General features: G+C 41.6%; 1 protein-coding gene across 1 annotated transcript in view; it reads right to left on the bottom strand.

Moving 5' to 3' along the window:
- LOC109892995 (clathrin interactor 1-like) overlaps positions 1-24869 on the bottom strand; it is a 37700-nt gene extending 12831 nt beyond the window's left edge. Inside the window, exons 1-2 of the mRNA XM_020485956.2 lie at positions 24645-24869; positions 518-622 (exon numbers count right to left, since the gene is read on the bottom strand). Coding sequence (XP_020341545.1) covers positions 518-622; positions 24645-24685 — 146 coding nt within the window. The 5' untranslated portion in view covers positions 24686-24869. The remainder of the gene's footprint in view (positions 1-517; positions 623-24644) is intronic.
- Positions 24870-26525: the final 1656 nt, after the last annotated feature.

A 26525-nucleotide genomic window follows, 5' to 3' on the forward strand; every position in this document is an offset into this window, starting at 1 on the left:
AAATCTCACAAGCACAGGATTAATTTCCCACAATCGTGTTCATTGATACTCCAGTCTTGGTAGGTTCTGCTCTATTAAAAGAGTTGGGAGTTGAGACATAAAAAAGGGATTGTTACAAAGGTAAAGATATTTTCTATTACACTAAAATAATATCTCAATGTGTTTCGGTGCCCATATAACCGATTATATGTCTGACCAAACCTCAAACGCAAATAGCGAGTTGAAACTGCTTATTGTCAGAGAGGAAGAACTGATCTTTCATGTCTTTGTTGTTGTGAGTGGCAGGTGGAAGGTCTTGGTGTCTGTGCGAGTGGCAAGGTACAGTTACACACAGCACAGAAGGAGCAAAGGATACGAGACCAAAAAAAGACACAAAATGAAAAAAAAGGAAAAAAACTTGATTCTTGCGATACAGGTCTTTGAAACATGGCACTAAAACATACATATACAGCCCAGCCCTAGGCACAACTACCAGCCTAGTTTTTGTAAATGTGAAAGGACAGTGGTTGTCCCTTACTTGGCGATCTCTCCCATGAGCTGTCCAGAGGGACCCCAGGAGTCATCGTTGGTGGCCTCTCGCACCTTGGACTCGATCTCAGAGTAGTTCATCACCACATTAGTGCTGCAAGAGACATGAAACATTAGGCTATTATAAGAGTCACATCAATATAAAAAACACACACACACTGAAAGACACTGGTGGATATATCATAGACAGTTGAAATCACAAGTTTACATACACCTTAGCAAAATACATTTAAACTCAGTTTTTCACAGTTCCTGACATTTAATCCTAGTAAAAATTATGTTTTAGGATCACCACTTTATTTTAAGAATGTGAAATGTCAGAATAATAGGAGAGAGAATTATTTATTTCAGCTTTTATTTTATTTCATCACATTCCCAGTGAGTCAGAAGTTTAGATATACTCATTTAGTACATTGGTAGCATTGCCTTTAAATTGTTTAACTTGGGTCAAACTTTTCAGGTAGCCTTCCACAAGCTTCCCACAATAATTTGGGTGGATTATGGCCCATTCCTCCTGACAGAGCTGGTGTAACTGGGTCAGGTTTGTAGGCCTCCTCGCTCGCACGCCTTTTCAGTTCTGCCCAACATTCTTCTATAGGATTGAGGTCAGGGCTTTATGATGGCCACTCCAATACCTTGAAATTGTTGTCCTTAAGCCATTTTGCCACAACTTTGGAAGTATGCTTGGGGTCATTGTCCATTTGAAAGACCCATTTGCGACCAAGCTTTAACTTCCTGACTGATGTCTTGAGATGTTGCTTCAATATATCCACATCCTTTTCCTTCCTCATGACACCATCTATTTTGTGAAGTGCACCAGTCCCTCCTGCAGCAAAGCACCCCCACAACATGATGCTGCCACCCCTGTGCTTCACGGTTGGGATGGTGTTCTTCGGCTTGCAAGCCTCCCCCTTTTCCTCGAAACATAATGATGGTCATTATGGCCAAACAGTTCTATTTTTGTTTCATCAGACCAGTGGACATTTCTCCCAAAAAAAGTACGATCTTTGTCCCTGTGTGCAGTTGCAAACCGTAGTCTGGCTTTTTTATGGCGGTTTTGGAGCAGAGGCTTCTCCCTTGCTGAGAGGTCTTTCAGGTTATGTCGATATAGGACTCGTTTTTACTGTGGATATAGATACTTTTGTACCCGTTTCCTCCAGCATCTTCACAAGGTCCATTGATGATGTTCTGGGATTGATTTGCACTTTTCGCACCAAAGTATGCTCATCTTTAGGAGACAGTTTTGAGTCTCCTTTTCTCCTTTTCTCGTTCTCGTTTTCTCGTTTTGAGTATTAGGGTAGTGGTGTTAAGATAGGTAGGGGTAAGGCTGGTCTTAACAGACTTCTGATTTAGCCTATCATGTCCAGCAAAGGCTTAACTCCTCTGTTCAGACTGGGCCTGTCCTGAGAGCAGCTTGGGAGGGCTCCAGATGTCCATAAAGATCAATGTGACTCAGTGTGGACCATTTTGAACAAATCAGCCATTTCCTGTCAGGTCTCAATTCACTCCCATCACCATACCTGCCAAATCACAGAGCAGAGCAGTCAGAGTGCCAGGAAACAGCTCGACACAACTATCTCCTCTGAACTGTCAGAAGGAGTGTCAGAGTGGGCCACTCCAGGGTATAAAGACCGCAATTAAATTGACTGATGAGGAAAAAGGGTTCTCAAGATCTATCCTGATTCGAGAAGCAGCTTGACCGGATTATTATGACAACTCAAATAGACACCCATAACCACTCAGGTTAATGAAATATGTACCAGCTGACAACAGAACTCATTCATGAACTCTACAAGGCGTCGAAATAGTTCCACAGGGATTGGATTGGCTCATGTTGACTCCAATGCTTTCCACAGTTCTATCAAAGTTGGCCAGATGTCCTTTGGGAGGTGGACCATTCTTGATACACAGGAAACTGTTGAGTGTGAAAAACCCAGCAGCGTTGCAGTTCTTGATGCACTCAAACCGGTGCACCTGGCACCATAACCCTTTCAAAGGCACTTTAATATTTTGTCTTGCCCATTCCCCCTCAATGACACACAAACGCAATCTGCGTCTCAATTGTCTCTCCTCAAAAATCCTCCTTTAACATGTCCCCTCCCCTTCATCTACAATGTTTGAAGTGGATTTAACAAGTGACATCAATAAATGATCGTAGCTTTCACCTGGTCAGCCTGTCATGGAAAGAGCAGGCTTTCCTAATGTTTTGTACACCCAGATGACATTCCATCAGCTGATGGAAGATCCGTGAGAGTGATAAAATGTGATGCAATGTTATTTTAGTGGCTGAGATCACACCAGCCGTTCTAACTCCCTGCCACAGTTCAGCCGGGACAGATGTGAGAGGGAGTGAGTAGGGGACCCACCTGATGGTGAGGGTGAAGGGACACAGCACTGCGATGCTCTACATCTTAAAAAAACTAGGTAAACATGGTAACTCCCGCTTGCAATGGAGGTGACAACACGTTAGCTGAAACAACAAGGCAGGTCAACTATTCAATAATGAAAGAATTCACTCGTGGCATTACCTAATTGTATATAGCCATGTGACATTCCCACGTGAAAACTGCAGGATTAAATGGGTACTGTACGCCTAGGCCTATATTTGGTCTATTTCCGTCAGCACCATTTCACCAGGTCAAATTCTGGGTGTATGTTAATGTACTTGGTGAACAAAGGTGATTACGATTGTGATCCCTGTAGGGACTGTTCAGCCATAGTAAGAAGGGACCAAACATGACTGTGTGGATGATTAGGCTAACCCTGGGGTTCCAAAAAAGTTTGGCCCGTAACCCCCTTTTGATATAAATATTTGAGGAAAAAGTGATGCATTCAAAAGTCAATGATAACTTTCCCCCCCAATTGGGGCTATGACAGTCTTATAAATGAGTCTGGCATTACTTCAATCTGAAGGAAGCATGGTTTGAAGTAGAGGTCGACCGATTAATCAGAATGGCTAATTAATTAGGGCCGATTTCAATTTTTCATAACAATCGGAAATCTGTATTTTTTTAAAACCTTTGTTTATCCTTTATCTAACTAGGCAAGTCAGTTAAGAACACATTGTTATTTTCAATGATGGCCTAGGAACGGTGGGTTAACTGCCTCGTTCAGGGGCAGAATGACAGATTTTTCCCTTATCAGCTCGGGAATTCAATCTTGCAACCTTACAGTTAACTAGTTCAACGCTCTAACCACCTGATTACATTGCACTCCACGACGAGACTGCCTGTTACGCAAATACAGTAAGAAGCCAAGGTAAGTTGCTAGCTAGGATTAAATCTATCTTATAAAAAACAATCAATAATAATCACTAGTTAACTACACATGGTTGATGATATTACTAGTTTATCTAGCATGTCCTGCGTTGCATTTAATCGATGCGGTGCGTATTCATGAAAAAGGACCGTCTTGCTCCAATGTGTACCTAACCATAAATATCAATGCCTTTCTTAAAACAAAGACAGCCAACTTCGCCAAACGGGGGATGATTGAACAAAAGCGCAATCGTTGCACGACTGTCCCTAACCATAAACAATGTATTTCTTAAAATCAATACACCGAAGTATATATGTTTAAACCTGCATATTTTGCTAAAAGAAATACAGGTTAGCAGACAATATTAACCAGGTGAAATTGTGTCACTTCTCTTGCGTTCATTGCACACAGAGTCAGTGTAAATGCAACAGTTTGGGCCACCTAATTTGCCCGAATTTTACGTAATTATGACATAACATTGAAGGTTGTGCAATGTAACAAGAATATTTAGACATATGGATGCCACCCGTTAGATAAAATACGGAACGGTTCCGTATTTCACTGAATGAATAAACGTCTTACTTTCGAGATAATAGTTTCCGGATTCGACCATATTAAATGGACTATGGCTCGTATTTCTGTGTTATTATGTTATAATTAAGTCTATGATTTAATAGAGCAGTCTGACTGAGCGATGGTAGGCACCGGCAGGCTCGTAAGCATTCATTCAAACAGAGCTTTTGTACGTTCTGCCAGCAGCTCATCACTGTGCTTCAAGAATTGAGCTGTTTATGACTTCAAGCCTATCAACTCCCGAGATTAGGCTGGTGTAACCGATGTGAAATGGCTAGCTAGTTAGCGGGGTGCGCGCTAATAGCATTTCAAACGTCACCTACTCTGAGACTTGGAGAGGTTGTTCCCCTTGCTCTGCAAGGGCCGCCCGCGGCTTTTGTGGAGCGATGGGTAACGCTGCTTCGAGGGTGGCTGTTGTCGATGTGTTCCTGGTTTGAGCCCAGGTAGGAGCGAGGAGAGGGACGGAAGCTATACTGTTACACTGGCAATTCTAAAGTGCCTATAAGAACATCCAATAGTCAAAGGTATATGAAATATATTGTATAGAGAGAAATAGTCCTATAATTCCTATAATAACTACAACCTAAAACTTTTTACCTGGGAAGACTCCTGGGAAGAACCACCGGCTTTCATATGTTCTCATGTTCTGAGCAAGGAACTTAAACGGTAGCTTTTTTTACATGGCACATATTGCACTTTTACTTTCTTCTCCAACATTTTGCATTATTTAAACCAAATTGAACATGTTTCATTTTATTTTAGGCTAAATTTATTTTATTTATGTATTATATTAAGTTAAAATAAGTGTTCATTCATTGTTGTAATTGTCATTATTACAAACAAACCCAAAAAATGTATTATTATTTTTATATATATATATATATATATATATATATATATATATATATATATATATATATATATATATATATATATATATATATATATATATATATATATATATATATTTTTTTTTTTTAAATAAAATAAAAATTATCAGCATCGACTTTTTTGGTCCTCCAATAATCGGTATCGGCATTGAAAAATCATAAATCGGCCGACCTCTAGTTTGAAGTGACTGAAATGCATCAGAAAGATATTGGGAAGAATAGAAGAACATCAGGCAATCATTTTGGATGATCTGTGTAGAAAAGAACATCATTGATGAATATGCCCCCCCCCCCCCCCCCCTTCCCCAGTCTGATTTAGTGCCTGGTCTTGTCCACTCTGTTCTAATGAGTCCTGCGCTGTTTGTGGGCATTGTAGAGGTAGACAGAGTTATCTTTCAGAGAAGGGGTCATAATATTTTGTAGCTTAAAAGGATCAAAAAAAGATAAGAGCCTCACCTGTAGAAAGAAAACAAAAGCGCTCTGTTATTACAACCGTTACTGACTAACCCCAGTTCTATGAACCAAGCACAATTGTATTTATTTTATTTAGGTTTTTTACGACATTATTTTCAAAATCAGGCAACCCGACATGGGGTCCGTGACCCCTAGTTTGGGACACGCTTCGCTAACCCTTCTTCGGTCATCCCTGACCAGGCATATGTGTGAAAAGGACAGAGGAGGAGTCAAGACTCTGGAGAATCTCAATGCCATTCTGCTCGCATCCTCTCGACTTGCCTCCTACTCAAAACCCATTGGAGGAGAAGGCCAGATGGGAGGGACCTCAGGCTTTCTCATCCAAGGGGTTTTGAGGCGGCAAGGAGTATGCAATTGAGATTTTCCCCATGGCCCAACAGACTCTTCCTTCCCCTGCAGCTGCCAGCACTTTTACTAATCATCCCTACTGTCATTTAGACAGAAAACAGACACTTCCTTCACTCCCACACTCAATAAATTCCAAAGACACCTGCACAGGGAGGGAGCAGGTTGAGTGGAGAGCCAGGTACGCAGCACCAGAAGCCATTACCACAGATTGGGACATGGATGATGGAAGAGTTAGAGGAACAGAAACTTGGTCAGGTCTGAGAGATTGACGTTTGAACACCTGTTCTCACAGGGCAGGAAATGCAGCTCCTTCGACTACTTAGTCTATGCATCCATCTACTGGGGACAAACTAACCCTACATGTGCACTGTGCACAACCCTAAGCCGACATGTTTCTTTCTGCAACTCGCAGCAAAAGGAAATCTGTGATTAAACCAGCTTTTGGAACGGATCCCTGGATTTGGCAGAGGACTTGGGATGGATCAATTTACTCTGGTTTAGAATAAGCTAATAACATCCAAGAGGGTTTATTAAATCCAGAAACGCAGGTTCACAGATTAGTTCAGTTTCACAACACATGCCAAGCTCTCCCACATGTTGCTGATGGCAAAAAAAGAAATAATATCACATTTTATGGCTCTAGAGCCCTATCGATAGGAAGGGAGATTGACTTCATTCCTGACCCTAATATCAGCCTAGCGAAGAGATCGGACAATCCACAACACTACATGGAAAAGCATATTTACAATTCCCCTCCCAATTCAACCTATTTCACACTCAGTCTATTTGCCTACATTTGTTTGCACACAGTAACCTACCGGGGGTCTAGAGTAGTGGAGGTGGCCCTAAAGGAGTCTGCATGAGTTTGTGCATATATTATGACGACATTTTGTGAAGTTGTTTGTTTGTTTTGGACTTCGGTTAGTTCTTTTTGGGCTGTTCGGGCACACAATATATTTTCTGGAGGCAAGCCAAAGTTCAAAGCCAAAGTCTAAGCCGCTTCGTCAGTGATTGTTCAACAGTAGGGATTCTTCAATAAAGTCTGTAGTCATTCAACAAGAGATTACCCATTTTCATGCAATTTTTTTTATTGAAAAGTACTGTACCAAACATCTTAGTTAGATTTAAAATTGCGGGGCTAAGATCTCTTTGGCAAAAACATCAAAGGTAATGACAGATTTCTTAAATGATCATAGATTAATTCTGACTTTTTAGGAAGTGAATACTGGTTACAGTGTCTCAAAATGGACAATCAGTACTATTGAAGCTTTTTTCAAACATTTTTAAGCGAAGGTCTATCAAGGGAGTATGCGAGCACACTCCTTCGGTTCGGCTAGCTGACGCCTTAAGTGACCACTGGTCTGATTAGGCTAGTCAAAAGCTGGCTGCTGGCTGGGTTTAGCCAGGGCTTTGCCACAGACGGGTGCTCAGATCCTTAGGAGGTCAAGGGTAAAGTGCTCAGTGACAGATGGGAGGACAATGGAATAGAGCTGGGGAAAGAATGACGAGACGAGAGTGATGAACGAGCCAATTATATCAAGTCTGCAAGTAAGCATTTCATTGCACTGTACTCAAAATGTATATCATATGTATTTGACGAATAAACAAACTTGAAGCCTGAGATAACGGCCAACCGATCACCCATAGGCTACACAGAGACTCTAGATCAGAGATGTCCAACTTTGAAGGGGTGGGGGCCACAAAAAATCTGAACTCATCATGTGGAGCCGCAGTGGCTCGCGGGTCTGTGTACCGACATCCATACCCACACATGCAGTTAGAGCTGGCCCTAGCCTTTTGGGGGCTCTAGGTTAATTTTTGTTGCAGAACATTTTAGCTTTTGAGTTCAAAAGCAAGTTTGCTGGAATTCTACATATTTTGCCATAAGGCGGAGAGAAATGTTTGCAGTTTTTAATATATCTGAGTGAAAGATCAATAGGGGCTTCTGGTCAGTAATTCGACCATGATTACTACAAGTTTATACGGCTGGCTAGACTACCAATCTAAAAAACATGTGTGTGTCAGTGACTGACAAAACTGCTGATGCACAAGCAAATGTTGAAATTTCACCTTGTGTATTCTACTATTCTAACTCTCAACAGCAAGTTGAGACCCTGATGAAGTTAATTTATTTCTATTTTGGGGGGGGGGGGGGGGGGGGGGTTCGCAGGCCTACAAAAAGGGGACTCTGCTCTAGATCAACAAATGGCCACAGCTCAAGCCGGTTTGTTCCAAACAGAACATTGGGAAGGACTGGACATTCAATGAAACGGAATACACTTCTTTAGGTGTATGAAGCATGTGTGCTTCATGGTGGATGGATTAACAAACGCAGAGAGAATTTATACAGTCAGTGTCCGTGCACCAGCATGAGTGACAGAGAGCGAGAGCTTCTCCACAGCAAAGCTGCTCCAAGATGAGGGAAATCCTAGTCCACTGAATAATGAATGACAGCGGTTTATAAAAGCAGATGGCCTGAACGGCAAGCGTACCGGCGTTGTGCTTACATTTCAAACAGCCTAGAAAACACACACACCGACAGAAGGGCCCGCTGTGTGAAAAATATTCAGCTGAAGATGAGACAAAAGAAGGTGAGCAGTGGCTCTGACTGAAAGGGAGAAGGAAACAGACAGAGCCCAGGCCTCCCTTCCAACTCTCTGCATCCTGGGCCTCTTTGTTCAGTAGGCCCGCCGTTGCTGCGTCTGTTCTGCTCAGGATGTGCCTGCTTATTTACACATGCAGTGGAGAACACAGCCTAGCGGGCCACTGCTGAAAAGCCAAAGCCCTGCACATGAAACAACCTCTAGTTTCTCCAGTCCTCACTCTCCTCTCTCCCTCCTCCAACACTAGAAGATAAACATCACCTGCTGCTTTTGAGGAACAGTGGTTCTAGAGGTCAGTCTTCAAATGGAGATAGTGGTGAGAGTAATGAAGGGGACACAGGGGACAACAGCAGCGAGGGAGGGAGGGAGGTTGAGAGCGCTCCGCTCACTGACGCTCATTAGAAGCAAGAGGCACTGGACGGACAAGGACATTTGCCAGGGAGAAAAGTCCCTGGGGGATGCAGCCTGCAAGCTCGGTTGATTTGGAGTAGGTCTATTCCTGAAGCTACTCACACAGAAGTGGCGCTGATCACACTGCAGTGTGCTGGGAGGATATAGAATACTGTACTGCTGGGAGTCATGCCTAGGAAGATAATTTACTGATAAAATGTATTTGCAGGTTGGCTGATGGACTGAAGCCTAAAAGGACCATTTGCATTTGCTAAAAGTGTGGCTCAGTCATGACATGGTTCAGCCTAGACAGTGAGGCCAGCTAAGGGCAAGCTGAAGAACTTCTGCAACCATATTGCCTCAAAAAAAAGCGTTGGAAGAAAAGAAAGCGTTGGAAGAAAACATGGACGGATCATTTCTTCACGTTTGTCTTTGCAAGAGTTTGCGAGTCCTCCGATCTTATCCGAGCGAGAGTTGTCAAAACTCCCCTCCTCTCTCTCATGTCTTCAGGAGCAGGTTTCCTCTGCTCCCTTCAACAGATCACATCTCTCCACATAATAATGCAATGTTTGACATTTTTCATTCTCCACAGCCTGACGCCTTCTGAGATCTCCCCACACAAAGCCATCAGTCCAGCCATGATATTGATTTACTGCATTAGATGGGATTTTCTGTCCATTAACTGGCGGAGAAAGTCAAAAGAATTAAAAACACAGCCAGGACATGAAGAAGCCGTCATAGGGGATATTGTTAGTCAATGCAATGATATCATCAATATCATGGTTTGTCATACTGAACACAGGACTCATGCCTACACAAAGACAGTTGGAGTGGGCCTTGAAGCAAAGTCATCATTCAAATAATAAATGACTTCTCTCGTGCAATAACAGACAGAATACCTTTGCATTATAACCTACAAGAAAGAAAAAAAGAAAAAAAAAAATACTAGATGATCACTCAAAGTTCCTCCCATCAATGTCTCAACTTAAGTCTCAGACAGATATAATTGATCCATTGATCAGCCACAGAGTAGGCAGAATGACCTCTAGGTATAGGCTATATGGCCCAATGACCCATCGACTAGCCTAAATGCATATTCTGCAAGACATCTGTGAAAAATGTTAGTCCTCAACAGAAATACAATTCAACTGGCAAAACACACTGAAGCGACGTGTGCAGTGCCGCCCCCCCACCTCCTCAAGGTCCTCCTGTTTCAAGCCCCATTCAGCTGAAATCAGATGATGGCATCTCAGGCAGCATCCACTACTGTCACTTGACTGCAAGCTCTGTCCATAAAACAGGCACTCGACTGGAGCCTCTGTCTGCTATAGAATACATTACTGTTATGTAACAATAGCAAGCACATTTGTTTCCTGGTTGGAGAAAGTTATGTTAATGGTTCTGTTCAGTATTTAGAGAAATTAACAACAGCTCTGGTGGACATTCCTGCAGTCAGCATGCCAATTGAACGCTCCCTAAAAACTTGAGACTAGAGGTCGTCCTTCGAAACGTGGACCATTCTTGATACTAGAGGTCGACCGATTAATCGGCATTGCCGATTAATTAGGGCCGATTTCAAGTTTTCATAACAATCGGTAAATAGGCCTTTATGGACAATGACATTGCAATCCATGAGGAAACTGCGTGGCAGGCTGACCAGCTGTTACGCGAGTGCAGCGTCAAAAGGACCTTGTGGCTGCAATGAGCCAAGGTAAGTTGCTAGCTAGCATTAAACTTATCTTATAAAAAACAATCAATCTTCACTAGTTAACTACATATGGTTGATGATATTACTAGTTTACCTAGCGTGTCCTGCGCTGCATATAATCTGACTGAGCATACAAGCATACAATTATCTGACTGAGAGGTGGTAGGCAACAGGAGGCTCGTAAGTATTCATTCAAACAGCACTTTAGTGCATTTTGCCAGCAGCTCTTCGTTGTGTGTCAAGCATTGCGCTGTTTATGACTTCAAGCCTATCAACTCCCGAGATTAGGCTGGTGTAACCGATGTGAAATGGCTAGCTAGTTAGCAGGGTGCGCGCTAATAGCGTTTCAAACGTCACTCGCTCTGAGATTTGGAGTGGTTGTTCCCCTTGCTCTGCATGGGTAACGCTGCTTCGAGGTTGGCTGTTGTCGTTGTGTTCCTGGTTCAAGCGAGGAAAGGGACGGAAGCTATACTGTTACACTGGCAATACTAAAGTGCCTATAAGAACATCCAACAGTCAAAGGTTAATGAAATACAAATGGTATAGAGAGAAATAGTCCTATAATTCCTATAATAACTACAACCTAAAACGTATTTCCTGTGAATATTGAAGGCTCATTTGAAAAGGAACCACCAGATTCCATATGTTCTCATGCAAACAAGGAACTTAAATGTTAGCTTTCTTACCAGGCACGTATTGCTTTTTACTTTTACTTTCTTCTCCAACACTTTGCTTTTGCATTATTTATTTGAGGCTAAATTGATTTTTTAAATGTATTATATTAAGTTAAAATAAGTGTTCATTCAGTATTGTTGAAATTGTCATTATGACAAATAAATAAATAGAACAAAATCGGCCAATTAACCGGTATAGGCTTTTTTGGTCCTCCAATAATCGGTATCGGCGTTGAAAAATCATAATCGGCCGACCTCTATTGGAGCCATTAAAACTTTTTCAACCACTCCACAAATTTCTTGTTAACAAACTATAGTTTTGGCATCTACTTTGTGCATGACACAAGTCATTTTTCTAACAATTGTTTACAGACAGATTATTTCACTTGTAATTCACTGTATCACAACTCCAGTGGGTCAGAAGTTTACATACACTAAGTTGACTGTGCTTTTAAACAGATTGGAAAATTCCCGAAAATGATGTCATGGCTTTAGAAGCTTCTGATAAGCTAATTGACATAATTTGAGTCAATAGGACATGTTCTGGCCTGGTTTAGATCTTATCTGTCGGAAAGATATCAGTTTGTCTCTGTGAATGGTTTGTCCTCTGACAAATCAACTGTAAATTTCGGTGTTCCTCAAGGTTCCGTTTTAGGACCACTATTGTTTTCACTATATATTTTACCTCTTGGGGATGTTATTCGAAAACATAATGTAAACTTTCACTGCTATGCGGATGACACACAGCTGTACATTTCAATGAAACATGGTGAAGCCCCAAAATTGCCCTCGCTAGAAGCATGTGTTTCAGACATAAGGAAGTGGATGGCTGCAAACTTTCTACTATTAAACTCGGACAAAACAGAGATGCTTGTTCTAGGTCCCAAGAAACAAAGAGATCTTCTGTTGAATCTGACAATTAATCTTAATGGTTGTACAGTCGTCTCAAATAAAACTGTGAAGGACCTCGGCATTACTCTGGACCCTGATCTCTCTTTTGAAGAACATATCAAGACCATTTCGAGGACAGCTTTTTTCCATCTACATAACATTGCAAAAATCAGAAACTTTCTGTCCAAAAATGATGCAGAAAAATTAATCCATGCTTTTGTCACTTCTAGGTTAGACTACTGCAATGCTCTATTTTCCGGCTACCCGGATAAAGCACTAAATAAACTTCAGTTAGTGCTAAATACGGCTGCTAGAATCCTGACTAGAACCAAAAAATTTGATCATATTACTCCAGTGCTAGCCTCTCTACACTGGCTTCCTGTCAAAGCAAGGGCTGATTTCAAGGTTTTACTGCTAACCTACAAAGCATTACATGGGCTTGCTCCTACCTATCTCTCTGATTTGGTCCTGCCGTACATACCTATACGTACGCTACGGTCACAAGACGCAGGCCTCCTAATTGTCCCTAGAATTTCTAAGCAAACAGCTGGAGGCAGGGCTTTCTCCTATAGAGCTCCATTTTTATGGAACGGTCTGCCTACCCATGTCAGAGACGCAAACTCGGTCTCAACCTTTAAGTCTTTACTGAAGACTCATCTCTTCAGTGGGTCATATGATTGAGTGTAGTCTGGCCCAGGAGTGGGAAGGTGAACGGAAAGGCTCTGGAGCAACGAACCGCCCTTGCTGTCTCTGCCTGGCCGGTTCCCCTCTTTCCACTGGGATTCTCTGCCTCTAACCCTATTACAGGGGCTGAGTCACTGGCTTGCTGGGGCTCTCTCATGCCGTCCCTGGAGGGGGTGCGTCACCTGAGTGGGTTGATTCACTGTTGTGGTCATCCTGTCTGGGTTGGCGCCCCCCCCCCCCTTGGGTTGTGCCGTGGCGGAGATCTTTGTGGGCTATACTCAGCCTTGTCTCAGGATGGTAAGTTGGTGGTTGAAGATATCCCTCTAGTGGTGTGGGGGCTGTGCTTTGGCAAAGTGGGTGGGGTTATATCCTTCCTGTTTGGCCCTGTCCGGGGGTGTCCTCGGATGGGGCCACAGTGTCTCCTGACCCCTCCTGTCTCAGCCTCCAGTATTTATGCTGCAGTAGTTTATGTGTCGGGGGGCTGGGGTCAGTTTGTTATATCTGGAGTACTTCTCCTGTCCTATTCGGTGTCCTGTGTGAATCTAAGTGTGCGTTCTCTAATTCTCTCCTTCTCTCTTTCTTTCTCTCTCTCGGAGGACCTGAGCCCTAGGACCATGCCCCAGGACTACCTGACATGATGACTCCTTGCTGTCCCCAGTCCACCTGGCCATGCTGCTGTTCCAGTTTCAACTGACCTGAGCCCTAGGACCATGCCCCAGGACTACCTGACATGATGACTCCTTGCTGTCCCCAGTCTACCTGGCCATGCTGCTGCTCCAGTTTCAACTTCCACCTGACTGTGCTGCTGCTCTAGTTTCAACTGTTCTGCCTTATTATTATTCGACCATGCTGGTCATTTATGAACATTTGAACATCTTGGCCATGTTCTGTTATAATCTCCACCCGGCACAGCCAGAAGAGGACTGGCCACCCCACATAGCCTGGTTCCTCTCTAGGTTTCTTCCTAGGTATTGGCCTTTCTAGGGAGTTTTTCCTAGCCACCGTGCTTCTACACCTGCATTGCTTGCTGTTTGGGGTTTTAGGCTGGGTTTCTGTACAGCACTTTGAGATATCAGCTGATGTACGAAGGGCTATATAAATAAATTTGATTTGATTTGATTTGAATAGGAGGTGTACCTGTGGATTTATTTCAAGGCTAAGTGCCAAACTAAGTGCCTCTCTGCTTGACATCATGGAAAATCTAAAGAAAATCAGCAAAGCCTGGTTCATCCTTGGGAGCCATTTCCAAACGCCTGAAGGTACCATGTTCATAAACACCATGAAACCACGCAGTCGTCATACCACTCAGGAAGGAGACACATTTAGTCTCCTAGATATGAACGTACTTTGGTGCGAAAAGTGCAAATCAATCCTAGAACAGCAGCAAAGTTGTGGGGGTGCTTTGCTGCAGGAGGGACTGGTGCACTTCACAAAATAGATGGCTGCATGAGGAAGGAAAATAATGTGTATATATTGAAGTAACATCTCAAGACATCAGTTAAAGCTTGGTCGCAAATGAGTCTTCCAAATGGACAATGACCCCAAGCATACTTCCAAAGTTGTGGCAAAATGGCTTAAGGACAACAAAGTCAGGGTATTGGAGTGGCCATAACAAAGCCCTGACCTCAATCCTATAGAAAATTTGTGGGAAGAACTGAAAAAGAGTGTGCGAGCAAGGAGGCCTACAAACCTGACACAGTTACACCAGCTCTGTCAGGAGGAATTGGCCAAAATTCACCCAACTTATTGTGGGAAGCTTGTGGAAGGCTACCTGAAACATTTGACCCAAGTTAAACAATTTAAAGGCAATGCTACCAAATACTAATTGAGTGTATGTAAACTTCTGACCCACTGGGAATGTGATGAAAGAAATAAAAGCTTAAATAAATCACTCTCTCTACTATTATTCTGACATTTCACATTCTTAAAATAAAGTGGTGATCCTAACTGACCTAAAACAGGGAATTTTTACTAGGATTAAATGTCAAGAATTTTGAAAAACTGAGTTCAAATGTATTTGGCTAAGGTGTATGTGAACTTCTGACTTCAACTGTATATGAAATACAAATGGTATAGGGAGAAATAGTCGACGCATCATAATTCCTATAATAACTACAACTTCTGAACTGGAAATATTGAAGAACTGGGAATATTGAACCACCAGATTTCATATATGTTCTCATGTTCTGAGCAAGGAACATAAACATTAGCTTTGTTACATGGCACATATTGCACTTTTACTTTATTCTTCAACACTGTGTTTTTGCATTATTTAAACCAAATTGAACATGTTTCATTATTTATTTGAGGCTAAATTGATTTTATTGATGTATTATATTAAGTTAAAATAAAATGGTTCATTGTTCATTCTAAACTGCACATTTTAGAGTGGCCTCTTATTGTCCCCAGCACAAGGTGCACCTGTGTAACGACCATGCTGTTTAATCAGCCTCTCGACAAAAGACAAAATGCTTACTAACAGGGATGTAAAGAAATGTGTGCACAAAATTTGAGCGAAGTAAGATTTTTTTGTGCGTAGAGAAAATTTTGGGGATCTTTTATTGAGCTCATTAAATATGTGACTAGCACTTTACATGCTAAGTTTAGATTTTTTTTCAGTGTAGTTGACAGTACTGTAATGAACCGACAAAATCGCCCTTTCCAATAATACGATCCATTGTCAATGTCACTGTGATATTTCATTGTGTAATCCCAAAATAATCCAGCAGACGGCCATAGTGAGCCAGGAAGTTAGGTTAGTGTGCCAACACTGTTGGTTCGCAATAAACAATGAGCAATGATAACCTGTTCCTGTTCACTTATTCATAGATGATATACACTGAGTGTACAAAACATTAGGAACACCTTCCTAATATTGAATCGCACATGCCCTTTTGCCCTCAGAACAGTCTCAATTCTTCGGGGCATGGACTCTATAAGTTGTTGAAAGAGTTTCACAGGGATGCTGACCCATATTGACTCCAATTGTGTCAAGTTGGCTGGATGTCCTTTGAAAGGTGGACCATTCTTGATACTAGAGGTCGACTGATTAACCGGCAATCGTCATTTTTGGATGCCGATTATGACCGATTACATTGCACTCCACAAGGAGACTAACAGGCTGACCACCTGTTACGCGAGTGCAGCAAGGAGCCAAGGTAAGTTGCTAGATATACATAAGATCATTTTAATGCTATCTTTATGTATTATTTCTTACACAGTTACCCCAGGAAATCTGAAATCTACAGCCGGGAAGAACTGGCAGAAACAAACATCTCTCTGGTAAGAAGAAGGACGGGTATGTATGCCTTATGATTAACGAGTTTTGGTGTGATCATAACATACAGGAACTCAAGTCCTTTTGTTCACCTGACCTAGAATTCCTTACAATCAAATGCCGACCTCATTATCTACCAAGAGAATTCTCTTAGATTATAATCAGTATATCCCCCCCCCAAGCAGACACCTTGATGTCCCTGAAAGAACTTCATTGGACTCTACGTAAACTGGAAACCACAAAATATCCTGAGGCTGCATTTATTGTAGCTGAGGATTTTAACAAAGCAAATCTGAAAACAAGGCTCCCTAAATTTTATCAGCATATCGAATGCGTGACCCGGGCTGGCAGCATTCTGAATCATTGCTACTATAACTTCCGCGACGCATACAAAGCCCTCCCTCGCCCTCCTTTCGGCAAATCTGACCACGACGCCATTTTGTTGCTCCCAGCCTATAGACAGAAACTAAAAAGTGAAAGGCCCATTCTCTGGTCTGTTCAACGCTGGTCCGAACAATCAGATTCCACACAAGATTGCTTCGATCACATGGACTGGGATATGTTCCGGATAGCCTCAGACAACAACATTGATGTATACGCTGATTCGATGAGCGAGTTTATTAGCAAGTGCATCGGTGATGTTGTACCCACAGTGACTATTAAAACCATCCCCAACCAGAAACCGTGGATTGATGGCAGCATTTGCGCAAAACTGAAAGCAAAAACCACTGCTTTTAATCATGGCAAGGCAACCTGAAACATGACTGAATACAAAGAGTGTAGCTATTCCCTCCGCAAGACAATCAAACAGGCTAAGCGTCAGTATAGAGACAAAGTAGACTCGCAATTCAACGGCTCAGACACGAGACGTATGTGGCAGGGTCTACAGTCAATCACGGATTACAAAAAGGAAACCGGTGTCTGCGGCGTCTTGATCCCAGACAAACTAGGGGGACAATACAGTACCACTCACACAGCCCGCTACCAAATCCTGCAGGCTCTCCTTCACCACAGCCAACCTGAGTAAAACATTCAAAAGTGTTAACCCTCGCAAGGCTGCCGGCCCAGACGGCATGCCTAGCCGCGTCCTCAGAGCATGCACAGACCAGCTGGCTGGTGTGTTTACGGACATATTCAATCCATCCCTATTCCAGTTTGCTGTTCCAACATGCTTCAAGAGGGCCACCATTGTTCCTGTTCCCAAGAAAGCTAAGGTAACTGAGCTTAATGACTATCGCCCCGTAGCACTCATGTCCGTCATCATGAAGTGCTTTGAGAGACTAGTCAAGGATCATATCACCTCCACCCTACTCAACACCCTAGACCCACTCCAATTTGCTTACCGCCCCAATAGGTCCACAGACGACGCAGTCACACTGCCCTAACCCATCTGGACAAGAGGAATACCCATGTAAGAATGCTGTTCATCGATTACAAGTTGCTGCTGCCAACATACTGACTCAAATCTCTAGCCACTTTAATAATTAAAAATTGGATGTAATAAATGCATCACTAGTCACTTTAAACAATGCCACTTTATATAATGTTTACATACCCTACATTACTCAGCTCATATATATACTGTACTCTATACCATCTACTGCATCTTGCCTCTGCCACACGGCCATCTCTCATCCATATATGTGTACATATTCTTATTCATTCCTTCACACTTGTGTGTATAAGGTAGTTGTGAAATTGTTAGATTACTTGTTAGATATTACTGCACGGTCGGAACTAGAACCACAAGCATTTTGCTACACTCATATTAACATCTGCTAACCATGTGTATGTGACCAATAAAATTGTATTTGATTATAATAACCACAACCTAAAACTTCTCAACTGGGAATATTGAAGACTCATGTTAAATGGAACCACCAGCCTTCATATGTTCTCATGTTTTGAGAAAGGAACTTAAACGTTAGCTTTTTTAGATGGCACATATTGCACTTTTACTTTCTTCAACACAGTGTTTTTGCATTATTTAAACCTAATTGAATGTTTCACTATTTATATGAGACTAAATATATTTCTATTTATGTATTATATTAAGTTAAAAATAAGTGTTTATTCACTATTGTTGTAATTATTACACATAGTAGCTAATGTTATATTATCCCCCAAAAATTGAGCCGATTAATCGGTATCTGCTTATTTTGGTCCTCCAATAATCGCTATCGGCATTGAAAAATCATAATTGGTCTACCTCTACTTGATACATATGGGAAACTGTTGAGAGTGAAAAACCCAGCAGCGTTGCAGTTCTACACAAACCGGTGCGCCTGGCACCTACTACCATACCCTGTTCAAAGGCACTTTTTGAACAGGGTACCTTATTCTTGCCCATTTACCCTCTGAATGGCACACATACACAATCCATGTCTCAATTGTCTCAAGGCTTAAAAAGCATTCGTTAACCCATCTCCTCCCCTTCATCTACACTGATTAAAGTGGATTTAATAAGTGACATCAATAAAGGATCATAGCATTTACTTGGATTCACATTGTCAGTCTCATAGAAAGAGCATGTTTTGTACACTCAGTGTAGAATGATATCAGATCACAGCCAAGTAAAAATATCATCCTTTAAAGAGAGTTTGTTATTTTCTGTGTATAACATTAGCTACTAGCAAGCAAGCAGGCAACTAGTCCAAACCTGGTAGCAGGCTAGCAGTTGAAAACAACTCTCCTATTTCAATGATTACATGTCGACGTGTAGGCTATGGTTTTTGCCAGAACAGAGAAGTAGCTAGCTAGCTAGTACAATTTATGATAACCCCATATCCCCAGCTCAGCAACTCGCTAAAACACAACTCTAGTGAAGAAAGTTTCTGATGAACTTCCTTCATCATTGAGTTGGGTCAGCTAACTTATGGCAGTCTATGGAGACATCATCGGAATCAGTTAAAGGAAATGTGTGCTACCAAGCCAGCTTTTTCATTGAAAACACGGGTTGTCTTTGCTTGCTAACGTTATAGGACTGCTGCAGTCACCCAATGCGCGCTGGCAAGATATCCCTGCCTCAGCAATAGCATTGGCTATCTAGTTAGCTAGTTCGTTAGCCAGCTAGCTTCCACCTACTGGCAGGCAGCTTGTGGCCATTTGGTGTTCAAACAATATGTAAAATAATGAAATAAACAGAACTCAGCTAGCTGAGGGGTGTTACAGATGGGCTAGCTAATGTTAGCTACAGATGGGCTAGCTACAGATGCCCAGTGCCGGGTAAAGATTGGATAAGTTGAAATAAAGTGAGAATTGTCGCTATTTTCATAGATGGAACATGTTAGCTAGCAATCTATCCAACACTGCAATTAGGAGCTGAGCTAGCTTGCTGACTATACATTTAGATTTATTTTTAATTTTTAAATCAGGGCTCTGGCTAGCCTTTAGCAGGACAGCTGAAATGTATATAGCTAGCTAGCATTTCCTCCATTAAATGTTACATTTGAGTAATTTAGCAGACGCTCCTGTCCAGAGCGACTTATAAGAGCAATTATGGTTCAGCGCCTCGCTCAAGGGCACAGACAGATTATTCACCTAGCCACCTTTCTGGCCCAATGCTTTAAAACCATTGAAGTCTATAGGGAATAATTATCCAGTAAATGTATGTTTACAGTCCTTCATAAAACCATGGAGTTCCTTTCAAAATGAGGAGACAAGAAGCAAGAAAGGACACTTTTCAATTACTGGGCTCGTTTGTCTGTTTGCACAATGAAAGAAACCTCTTCCTTTACAAACCTTCTGTTTGGAATCAAGGATGAGTGCATTCAGTCAGACAATGGAGGCAGTATCTTGTATACCTACATGGAGTCTAGCCTGGCTTTGCACCTTTACAAACCTCCATCTCAACAATCACATAATTGAAGATCAGAGGTCAGTGACATCAGAGCACCATTCATTGGGGAGGTGGGCGAAGTTTTGCATCAGAATACGCCATTCATATCCTTCACCTCTTTCTACTGCTCATCAGCATTCTCATTTCATGCATTCTTTATGACTAAAGTGTATGCATGATTTGAAACTACTCTGCATGCAAATAAACTTTTTGATTCAAATCAAAACACAGCAGATTATAAATAGGCTATTTTCAAAAGGTCCTGAATAGCTAGACCAGTGATGGTATTTAAGTCCCTCCCTATATTAAGCCTAACTTAAAAGCATGAGAAAGGTAATCCTGCAGAAAGTGGTTGTATGCAGGGTTGATACAAGAACTGCCATGATTCATGACTTTATGCTGGCATAGGGAGAGAAGTGCTAGAAACACACCACTTGGTTTCAAAACTGTATTAGTCAAATGACCACAGTGACTGCACATTTCAACCCAGAGGTCAAATACGCTCTTTCCTATGAGAAGTAGGCTATGCCTCAGGACAAAATGTCTTTCTATTTTATACTTTGTGGTTACTTAGCTACCCTTACAACATCTTGCACAACCTTGAAGCACTAAGCTGCAGGGCTTGCAATGCAAGATATTTGTGCCACAGAGGCTTTTCTCATGATCATAGCTAGCTGTGTTGACATAAACGGTTGCACTAAGCAATTTGAACTTCTCCAATACTGACACAGGAATGATTAAATAAGTGTTGCCAGGATATACAAACTTCAAACCCCTCTAGCGATTAATTGAAATAATGTCTGGTAAGCACCATGTAGTACAAAATGTCCATAGCCGACATATGAGCTCATGTGCAACACACTAATTTTGATTTCTGTTCTCCGAGCATCAGGATATTACGCTGGCAGCACATTTCAAAATAAGAGTGCCCCTCCAAAGACAAGCTAAATGTTGGGATTATTGATTTTCTTAGCACTAGTGCAGTACAACTGTTTTTCACAGCATTAGAACTAGGCTTGGGCGGTATACCGGGGTACTTGGAAAAAGCCAGGGGATGGTTTTTCAATAACGTCAAAACTATTTTAAGTTTTCAATAAATGTGAATAATTTGTAGCCAATTTAAGTTAAATACCTGCAGTCAACTTGTGCAATATGTTAGGAGATAAAAGCAGATTGCGTTCTTCATTTCACCTGTCACAATATGAAGCTTAGTTCCCCAGAAAAGTTGAGCGAGTTACATGTTTGTTTGTAAATAGCACAACAGGGAAAAGCAGGAGCTGGTGATTCCAGCTTTGTATTTGGTTTAACTTGCTAGGTATCTATGTAAGTGACTGAATTAATAAGGAGACCGGGCATCATATAGTGTTAGCTTTGTCGTGTTTGAGAAGTCAAAGCGTTTTGGATGAGTTCTTGATTTCCGTGCGTTTATTTTTTCTCCTCTCCATTCTTGCCCGTCTGCTCCTCCGTCTTTGCAAATAGTTTATTTTCGTTTGCGCTCGTTAGCATATTTAGCTAGCAGCTTCTATTGAAATTTGCTAATACTTTGTGCAAATTCTCTCTAATAAGACACCCATGAGCTTTTTTGTTGTTGCATTCCCCCGATGAGAAGGACAGTATGCCAATATGAAATCTGTATACCCCCCAACCCAAATTGCAACTACCTAAAAAAAAAAAAAAGATAATTTGATGCATTTTATTTTGAACATTGAATTATTTATAGTAGCATTTCTTTTGAAAGTTTACACAGATACTGATATGTTGAAAGCTAGCTTCATGTGCAGGTTATATTTAATGTTTTTATTTAATTTTTTTAAATACAGTTATGTTATTGGAATTACTCAATAGTCTGCTAAATTTAAATGGTCTCTTGTTTTTATTTAACTTGTGATGGGCAACAGGTTTAATACAGAGTGCTGATGACTCCTTACTCCACCCAGAACTATTCACTGCGATACAATACACTGTATGGGGGATACTTACTAGTTGTAGAGAAGTTGTCGGGTGGAAAATACGCAATAGGGTCTTTACTAACCAAATATGGTTAGATTTGGAGGGGGACTGACATACATATCCAGCAGCACTTCGTTCTCCACTCTATAGCCCTCAATGCAATACACTGTACATGGGATACAGTGCCTTGAAAAAATATTTGTTCTGAGTGATTAACTGAAAATTATATTATTGAACGTCCGTTCAATTATTTGAATTCCATTTAGTTAGTTTTTTCCTGTGAAATCGATGCTCAGTTTCTGTTGAGATCAAGCCCGAATTGTGCGATGTAGTAGGCCAATATTCTACACAGTTTAGTACAGAAAATGTGGTAATTAACTACAATGATCATAATCCCATTGAGCGCCCGCTTACTTGTCCTGTCTCAGTCTGTGTGGAGCAGACGCAGAGACCTTGTTGACGGAACCAAAGAGAGAACTCGCAAGAGGGATTGAAAGCAGTTGCTTTGCAGGGCTTTCTCTACCTGAAAACACATGATCTAAGTGACTTATAGTTGGTATTCAGCAGTCATAAAAGTATGCCTTATTTACTTTAAAAAATTACAAAATAGTGATTTGTCAGACAGCAGCTCTATAGAGATGAGATGTTGACTTGGAATGAAATAATACAAATGTAATATACACAACTGAAATATTTTATTAAAGTAATGTGAATAAATGCTGGTTAATAGGTGATAAACAGTAATGGGCAGTCACTACCATCACGTGACTTTTATTAACTGTTTTATTCTGTGTTCAACCCAAATAATCGAAAACCGAAATGAATGTATTTTTTAGAATCAACCCGGAACCTAGCGAACCTCAAAAAGCACTAATTGCTCAGCACTACTAGCAAGTTAGTTATACCTAGGTAGCTTACAAGGTTAGTTAACTAGCCTCATTGTGTCTTGCTACTTATTGTCCCTCATGCTAGCCTTTACCGCCAAATATCACTTCAGAAACAACATTACAAATATTAATATGGTCAGCATTGTAGACCATTTCTCCCATCTTGCTGCAGCTTTAGCTAATCTCCAAATAACAGAGAAATGCTGTGAAAACCAGCATGCTGCAAACATTCTAAAATGTTTTGTCACCTGTGCTTCTTTTGTCCTCATGCACTGTAGCTCCTATGACACTAATCTGGTGAGCACCTTTGAAACTCTGCCCAAGCAGGGCATTTGATTGGTTTGACGTGTTGCAAGGCGTCAGTGATTTCACCAGGTTCCAACCCGTCTTTAGCGGATTTCTGCCATGGAACTTTCCCAGGCCTCTGTTTATGGGAAACCTGGTTTGCAACGAAGCTAGGTCTCTACTAACCAAATATCTGTAATTTTGGAGGGGGACCTGTGTGTCGTACATATCCAGAAACACAGCTTTAAATGACCTGGTACTATCCATGGTCCTGAAATCAACACACACACAAAATATAAAAAATATATGATGATAGTCGACCATTTAAAAAAAATCTAAACGAAAATCTAATGTAAAATGAAAGAAATTCATTAGGCCCTAATCTAGTGAATTCACATTACTGGGCAGGGGTTCAACCATGGGTAGGCCTGGCTCCCCAGTGGGTGGGCCTATGCCCTCCCCACTGGGGAGCCAGGCCCAGCCAAGAGATTATGTTGGTGCTGTGTTGCATTCCTCGTGGTTCAGGTGCACTTTCAGTCAAAGTGTTTGATGAGAGGCATGAGGAGCCTGTTTACCCTATTCGGCATACAGCTCTTAGGCTCTGCTGCAAAGTCCTCCTGAAGCTAACCGGCAGCTGGCTACAATACAGTAGGTTAGTGCACAGACAAATACATGTTAGCTGCTGCTGGCTTAGATAGTTAACTAACTAGCTACCTAACTAGTTAACTAACTAGCCAGTAATTGTGGTCGTATAAATCGTTTTAACTATAAAACAATAGAATGGTCATGAAGTTCAACTTCCATAGTGGGTAATGTTATGGACACAATGAAACGAAAAGGTCTTGACTGTCATTGTGGCTATCTTAGCTGTGCTAGCTAATTAGCTCATGTTACGCTAAATTTGCCCGTTTTGTAAGATTTATAACTAGCTAATGTTAGGTGGCAGTGAGCGAGGGCCTTGCATTATAATTTAGTAATTGAGTAAGAAATCATCTAGCCATGTAAAACAAATATTGTTAGCAGGAAATGGATGATAGTGGACATCAAAGGGACCGATTCAGAGACACGGGATGAGACTAACTAAAGCGTTAGCATTAACCATACATCATCAGCTAACGTTACTTTCCTGAGTTAGCAGCCTGGAAGAGGGGGATGGGGATGCTACTTTGCATGTATGCTTAGAATGGACATTAGCAAAAAGATCAGAGGAGAATACATGATTTAATGTTATTTCATGTTGTACACAAGGCTGAAACAGTAACGTTACCCATAATGAGCAGTCAGCTGAGAAAACAGCGTGACGTCACGAGATCAGTGATTCCCTTGTCCTTAACATAAACGGGCCTTGCAACAAAACGTCAACACGATAACTGCAAGAATACTCACGCTTTATCCACCAGTTCTCGGACTTTCCACATATTTAGCATGTAGACTCTCGACCAAGGGCTCGCCGCCTCAATAATGCACCGTCCAGTCTGTTTACAACCACAGATGGACTTGGATTTGTGTCACCGACAACAGAATTCCGAGTCCTTTCAGCTAGCCAGCTCCGTTAGCGGCAAACCGGCCGCGCAAATTACTACTGTCGGGAGCGCGGCGAGCTTGTTCTTCTTCTATGATATAATGGCGGGCCGCAAACAAACGTTAGAGGTGCATGCCGCCACCTCCCGTGTTGGAGTGTATGGTCAATTACGTTTTACAACATTTCTAAATCCTCCTACCTAACTCAGTACTTCTGAGAGAAAAAAAAAGAGCCACACTGAACAGAAGTTTAAAGCTATTTTGGCTAACTGGTCAACGATTTCATTCCCTTCCACACCTGAACGTGCTGGGACCCAGCAGAATCTCACTTCTACACCCAGTCTCTGAAATCTCTATAACAACATTAATACCTCCAATAGTAAGTTCCTGCTATTATATTTACCAGATGAAAAGCTATTCAATACAGACAGAGAATCTGAGCATACTATAATTCTAACAGGTTGTATGTCCTCCACCCACTGGAGGGCAACTACTATCCCCAACAGTTAAAATGAGTATACTGAGTATAGCTGTTATATGGCTGTTATACTGAGTATAGCTGTTAGTCTTCTACATATCTGTACATACAATTCAGGAACATAAAAGCCTGCTCCTGTGCACCCACTATCTATGTTCTTGGATCCATCTGTGAAAAGCGGTAAAAAACATAAAAACTTCTACCAAAATAATTGTCAACCAGTTTCCCTATATCACTGACTTCTGACCAATCTTTCCCTTTCTCTGCCAAGGTTAGATAAACAACAGGATCTGGGAGTAACCATGGAGGAACCTCCCTTATCACCACAGAAGGGCCAACCTCCAACTCCCTCAAACCACTCTCATCAGCAAGCTTTCCTACTGTCCAACCAAAACCACTATATTACCAGTATATTCCCAACAGTCATCTAGAACAGTAGCAGTGGAATGCTCAACCTCACATCCTTTCAGCCTAACCCAATAAGCTAATGATATTTTTTTTTACACCGTATATCCAAAGGCATCTCACCTGCTTCCACTAGTAAGGCACATATAGATGTTGATTTAAATTCACCAATACATATCCTTAAAGATATATACTGGATTCTGTCCAGCCTCTGAAGCCAAGTCTTTGCCGCTGTTCCATCAACTATACACCCGTAATCAATTGTCGTCCTGATCAGATCTCTATAAATATCTATCAACGATGGTCAGTCAGCACCAGATTCATAACCAGTGACCGAGCGCATAAGATGCACCACATTCTTACACTTTGTTTCAACATGTCTTGACATGATCTTTCCATGTAATTGCTCATTGAGCCATAGACCCAAATATTTGACTTTCACTAACCCCACCCATACCATCAGAAGTATCATCCGTGTCGACCACAGTCCAGCACAGCTGCCTACCACAATATAGAACGATGGATTCTATTTCACTTCCTAGTTTGAATGAAGGTCATCCTGTAGGGTTTCACTGCAACCCCTTTAGCCAGAGATGGTTAGCTCACCGTCGTGGCGAACTGTCTGTTTTTTCTTCTTCTATGGTATAATCATAATATAAACTCTGTGGTATAATGGTGGTCCGAAAACAAAAGTTTAAGGTGCATGTCGCCATCTATTGTGCGGAAGTGTGTGATCAATCATGGTTTGCCTAATTCTGTACTAAGACAAAATCAAATAAAATGTTACAAATTTATAACAACCCCCCCCCCCCCCCCCCCCCCCAACCTCATCCAACATCTTCACACTTAATCTCTATCATGCT

Source organism: Oncorhynchus kisutch, linkage group LG6 (genome assembly GCF_002021735.2).
Source record: "Oncorhynchus kisutch isolate 150728-3 linkage group LG6, Okis_V2, whole genome shotgun sequence".
Classification (NCBI taxonomy): domain Eukaryota; kingdom Metazoa; phylum Chordata; class Actinopteri; order Salmoniformes; family Salmonidae; genus Oncorhynchus; species Oncorhynchus kisutch.